The following is a 6000-nucleotide window of genomic DNA, read 5'->3' as shown; positions in this document are numbered from 1 at the left end:
TTTTTCTTTTTTTTTATAAATGTGTCATTTTGTACATGGTTTTAAGTAACTGGAACAAAAAATATATTCTGATCTGATCAATATGTTTAAAGGGGGCCAGATTCAGTCACGTTTACTCTTAGCACAAGTAAACGTGCCACAGCATCAATTAGTAGGTGACTAATTCTTATACGTATGTTTGGGCAGAAATCGAACTGTCAAAATATGGCCAAGTTCCCTGACTTGCATCGGATGTAGAAGTGCACCAGTCATAAGTGCTAAAGATATACTCTGTGAGTGGAGCGGCATGAAGCAGCCCACTTCATATTTAGTGAGAAAGCCTAGATCTCAATGGAACAAAATTAATGTAATAAAGGAAATAATTAGTTGAACTCTTGAAAAATAGGGTACAGCTGATCAACCAGTACGGATGGCCTGAAGTGTGTCTAATATAGGAGATCTGCTTTTTTCCCCATAAAATTCATTTAAATTATGTATCTGGGACAGTAAATACTTCATTTCAAGTTAGAGACTGCACAAATTACTCTCATCGAAAGTAGGTTTGAAGCTGCAAACGTTGGAATACAAATATCACGACACAGATCTAACTAACAAGCATCTGTTATCTATAAACTGCGACTAAAAGTGAACAAACGTTTAACTTTACCTTTTATTGTTATTTCCATAGTTAATGAGTGAATTCCCGACGAGAATTTCTGTTCCATTCATCCTTTCCTTATATTTATATCTGACGGTGACAGAAATGACATTAACTTGATATGTGCTCAATAAATCCACCCTCCACCAGGGATCATCTTCCATCTCTGTATGGGTGCACGATCCATGGGAAAAATTGGGATCCGGGTTTCCATCAATTGCATTGCTCGCATGGGACAGGAAACCTACGCGGTAAATGTCGTGAAGAAGAATACTTGACTGGGTGGCTCGCCCACCCAAAGCCACATTTTCACCTGAAAATAAACAAGCGCATTAGGTTAGAAGAGGCCTGTAGGGGTTACGTCACTAGTATAATACCCAGCGCTAAAACATGTTTATCTAATAGCATAGTTGTTCATTGATACATCTACCCGATACACAAGGGTGTTTAGAAATCAGTGCCCCCATGCTAGAGGTTTTAACATCATAAATACCGCAAACAATTAAAGGCATGCAAGACATGCATAATTGACCAACGTGACCATTCACATGGAAATATTTACTTGAAAGACTGGAAACACTTTAAAGGCTTTGCACACAACACTTGCCAGAGATACCTGCACCAACTCTAGTGGTCTCAAGTAACATTTTTCCGACATATTCGAAATCCCAGGATAATCAAAAGGTCCCTGAACTCGTGATACATTTCCCTCAAACTCTATACAATGGATTCAAGTATACATCGTTTAGTCTAAGAGTAATTATCTCCTATATATTGTTAGAAATGTTATGCATTCATATTTTTGTGCAGCATTAACAGCATACGGAATGGGGTTTTACACTCAATGACATATGTACACACAAATATTCTACCATTGTCTTTAAAACTAATCCCCATGACATATAGAAGAGTGTTTTCCAGACCATTGCTAAATAGGCCTCAATTTGGGCCTAGCAATCAATTGTTCAAAATGGATGCCTTTTCCCGGCACATTTCACTATCTGTCATTTCTGCGGTACACAGTCAAGCAAAATTATGTTTGCTTATTTCCATGGATATTTTTCTTCCTGGTCTCGATGAACCCTTCCGGGCCTAGTATCCAAACTGTAACTTTACTTCAAAGTTATTCCTTTAGCTCACTGTATACTATTCACCCCAAGGACCTCAAGAACTTCCAGACCATCTCCCTGCTCCCGTACCCGGCAAAAGTCATCGAGAAAACTGTCAACAGCTGAGCCGCTACCTAGAGGAAAACAACATCCTGGACCCGTCCCAGTTGGGTTACCGAAGTAGACACAGCACCGAAACTGGCCTCATCGCCACCCCCGATGACATTAGAGCCCCGCTGGACAATGGTGAGACCGCGGCCCTCATCCTCCTGGACCTGTCAGCTGCCATCGACACTGTCTGCCACAGCATCCTACTCACCCGCCTCCATGATGCAGGAATCCGAGGCAAAGCACTGGACTGGACAACCTCCTTCCTCTCCGGCTGAACACAGAGCGTCCGCCTCCCTCGCTTTCGATCCAAAGCCAGCAAGATCATCTGTGTTGTACTCCAAGGATCCTCCATCAGCCCGATGTTGTTCAACAACTACATGGCTCCACTTGCTCACGTCACCAGACTGCACAACCTCAAAATCATCTCCTACACCGAAGACACACAACTGATCCTCTCACTCTCCAAGGACCCTCTCACCGCCAAAACCAACCTCCATGAAGGTATGAAAGCCGATGCTGAATGGAGGAAGAACAGCTGTCTGAAGCTGAACTCGGACAAGACATCTTCGGCTCCACCCCTTCTGCCTGGGACGACTCGTGGTGGCCGACCACCCTAGGAGCAGCTCCAACACCCACTGACTACACACACAACCTGAGATTTATCCTCAAATCTACACTCTCCATGACCAAGCAAGTCAACGCCATCTCATCCTCCTGTTTCAACACCCTCCGCATGCTCCGAAATATCTACAAGTGGATCCCCACCGACACCAGAAGAATGGTCACCCAGGCCCTCATCAGCAGCAGACTTGACTACGAATACGCCCTCTACGCGGTAGCCCCGGCCAATCTGCTGAAACAACTGCAACGCATTCAGAACGCTTCTGCCCGCCTGATCCTCGACATCCCTCACCACAGCCACATCACACCCCACCTGAGAGACGTGCACTGGCTTCCAGTCAACAAGAGGATCACCTTCAAGCTCCTCACCCATGCACACAAAGCTCTCCACAACACCGGACCAGCATACCTCAACAAATGGATCACCTTCTACACCCCGAACCACCAGATTTGCTCCGCCGACCCCACTCTCGCCACCGTTCCCTGCATCAGGAGAGCGACCACCGGTGGCAGATCATTCTCCTACCTCACCGCCAAGTCCTGGAACACCCTCCACATCCTACTACGGCAAACCGAAGACCTACTAACCTCCAGGAGGCTACTCAAGACCGGGATATTCAAGCAGTAGCAGCATCCCTCGCCCCTCAGTGCCTTGAGACCCTCACGGGTGAGTAGCGCGCTTTACAAATGTCTTGATTTGATTCATTCATAATAACCTGCTGTTTACAAATCTAGTTTGTCCCACCATCTCCGGATGGCATTTGTATAGAGTTTTCAGAATCAATATTTATGTAGCAGGATAGTCCTTAGGTTCGATGACAGTATGACACTTAGTAAAGTTGTGCTCTGATTTACAGAGAAAGCAACACATTTGATCACACCATGATTATTCAGCAGTTTTAGTGATTTCCAATTTGAAGATAATATATAAAAACCCTCGGTTTTGGGGGCTCAGAGAACTTTCCTTAATGCTACTAGGAATGCTGTCTGTTTTGCTTAGAATATTTTTGATTGTACACTTCTTTGTAATGCCACATTTTCTGAGAGCCTTCATGGCGCTTATTCTGTTCTGCATTTTAGAATTTTTTAAATAAATCATTTCAACTATTCAGCTGATCTAGAACTTGCAGTTTTTGAGCAGGATGTTTACATTTATTGACTGTAATTAAGATATTTGTGCTGTGTTGGGAGGAGCCTTACCTCCTGGCCCCATTAATTCTTGAAATTGAGGTTTAACAGTGTCACCAATTCATCAAATTGTTGGTGTTCTGTAAAGGTACAATTTTGGGCTGTCAAAATTGCAGGGTCCCTCGCACCCACAAATTTGTGATAGCAAACGATATTGCGAGTTTAGAACACATCCTTTCTGCTTTAGACATTTCCCTTTTTGCCCTGTCCCTAGTCATAGTGGATTTTCCTACTGGGTTTTGCAGTGTTCTTGGTTTGTGGTGCTGCTCCTGAACAAGTTGGATTGTAAGTATGTATATAGTCATATGATACTTGTTAGATCTGGGGGTCTCTAGTTGGCAGAGGTAGGTACCACTGTCCAAATAGGGACCCTTGCTTCTAGTCAGGGCAAGGAGATAACCCTCTGAGATAACCCCTGCTCACCCTCTAGGTAGCTTGGCACGAGCAGTCTAGGCTAACCAGAGGCAATGCGTAAAGTATTTGTACCAACACTCACAGTAACACAGTGAAAACACCACAAACTGACTCCACAACAGTTTAGAAAAATAAAGGTATTTTAATGTAAACTACACAAGACCAAAACGACAAAAATCCAACATACACAGTTCAAGAATATGGTTTCAAAAAGAGTTCTTAAGGTTGCGTTAGAATTCTCTACGTTGCGATAGAATTCTCTACTGATGCGAGAAAAGTTCACAGTTGCGTCACGTTTACTCACAGTACCTTTTAGTTGCAACAAAGTTCCAAAAGCAGAAGCTGGTGCGGTGGAAAACAAGCGATGCGTTGCTCCTGAGACCCTGGGGAGGCGATGCGACAGCCCCGCTGCAGCAGCGGGCGTGTTGCGACGAATCCGGTCTGTATGGGGAGGAAGGCCACTTGTATGGATTCCGGTGCGTAGGTTCCGTAGGAAGTCTGTTCTCGCAAAGGCACGATGCGACGATCTCGAAGGGGCTGCGACGATCTCCGGGGCGACGATGCGCGGTCCAGCGGTGATCCTCTCTCTCGCAGCTCCTCGATGCGATGGTTTCTGCGACGACACTCGCAGCGACGTGATGCAACCTGCAAGCAAGCGGTGCGGCGATCTCTCCCAGCGACGACAGGCTCTGCGACGACACTCGCAGCGATGTTCGATTCTCCCGCACCGGTCTGGTGCGTCCCGCAAACGAAGGATGCGACGTCTCTGGCAGCGGCGTCAGGCGCTGCGACGATCTCGACCTCCGTAGCGGCGGGAAACTTCTCGCACTGTTGGGGATGCGCTCCGCAAGCGAGCGATGCAACACTTTTCAAGTTCAAAAGTCACTCAAGCTTAGTTTCAAGCTTCCCAGCTCAGGTCCAACCTCCAGAGGCCCCACAACTGGATCAAGCACTCTAGGAGGGACAGAACTCTCTCAGCAGAGTTCAGGGAAGCTGGAGGTGAAGTCCTTTTGTTCCTGGGACTTCAAAACAGGGAGCCAGCTCTTCTCAGGCCCTTAAAGATTCCTTCAAGACAGGGGACACAGCTCAGCAGCAAAGTCCTTCCCCTCTCCTTGGCAGCAAAGCAACAGGTCAGTCCAGCAGAGCAACAGCAGGACAATCTTCCTTCTTCAGTTTCAGCTTTCTCCTTGGCAGGCAGAGGTTCCTTCTTGATTTCCAGGATGATCTCATTTTCTGTTGTCAGGGGTCCTGTACTTATACCCCTAAAGTCTTTGTTCTCTCTGTGCATGTGGGCCCTGAGCCCGGTCTGAACCAGTTCTGGGGTTTCCTGAGTACTTTGTTTTGCTGGCTGCTTTTTTCCTTTCAGAGTGAGGGGCAGGGTCCTCAGCCGACCAGCAGGGGGGTGGAGCCAGCATTGTGGAAGGCAGGCACAGCCCTATTCAGCCCAGGTGCTAACTCCTCCCACTACTCCAGTTGCAAATGCAGTCATTCAGCCTAGTGCTGACTCATCCAGGGGAATTCCCTCCTGGGGAATTCCCCAGCCCCTGTCACTCTCAAACCAGACAGTCAATACACAAACAGGCCCAGGCACACAGAAGGGTCAGACAAGAAAACAGCAACTTTCTAAAAGTGCTGTTCTCAAATACAGGATTTAAAAACAACCTTTCCCAAAAGATGTGTTATTAAATTCTGAGTTCAGGGATACTAGATACGTATGTCCTATCTTGTTCCTATGGGAAGAAATGCTGTTAACCACTGTAGCCAGCATCCCCCATGTTAACCTATGGAGCAAGATAGCCTTACAGTAGTGAAAAATGAAAATGGCTGCCATTCACTACCAGAGCATGTCACCTGCACTAGTACATGCTCTACCTTTTACATACACTGCACCCTGCCCAGGGGGGTACCTTGGGCCTTCCA

At 46.3% G+C, this 6000-nt stretch overlaps 1 protein-coding gene across 1 annotated transcript in view; it reads right to left on the bottom strand.

Moving 5' to 3' along the window:
* Nucleotides 1-711: 711 nt before the first annotated feature.
* The window catches only part of LOC144762972 (fucolectin-1-like), a gene marked incomplete at its 3' end in the record, with an annotated part of 705880 nt that continues 700591 nt past the window's right edge, over nucleotides 712-6000 (bottom strand). The window contains exon 4 of the mRNA XM_078648285.1: nucleotides 712-950. Within this exon, the coding sequence (XP_078504411.1) occupies nucleotides 712-950 (239 nt within the window). The remainder of the gene's footprint in view (nucleotides 951-6000) is intronic.

Source organism: Lissotriton helveticus, chromosome 6 (genome assembly GCF_964261635.1).
Source record: "Lissotriton helveticus chromosome 6, aLisHel1.1, whole genome shotgun sequence".
Lineage (NCBI taxonomy): Eukaryota > Metazoa > Chordata > Amphibia > Caudata > Salamandridae > Lissotriton > Lissotriton helveticus.
The sequence above is the reverse complement of the archived record's forward strand: the minus strand, read 5'-3'. Positions and strand labels throughout refer to the sequence as shown.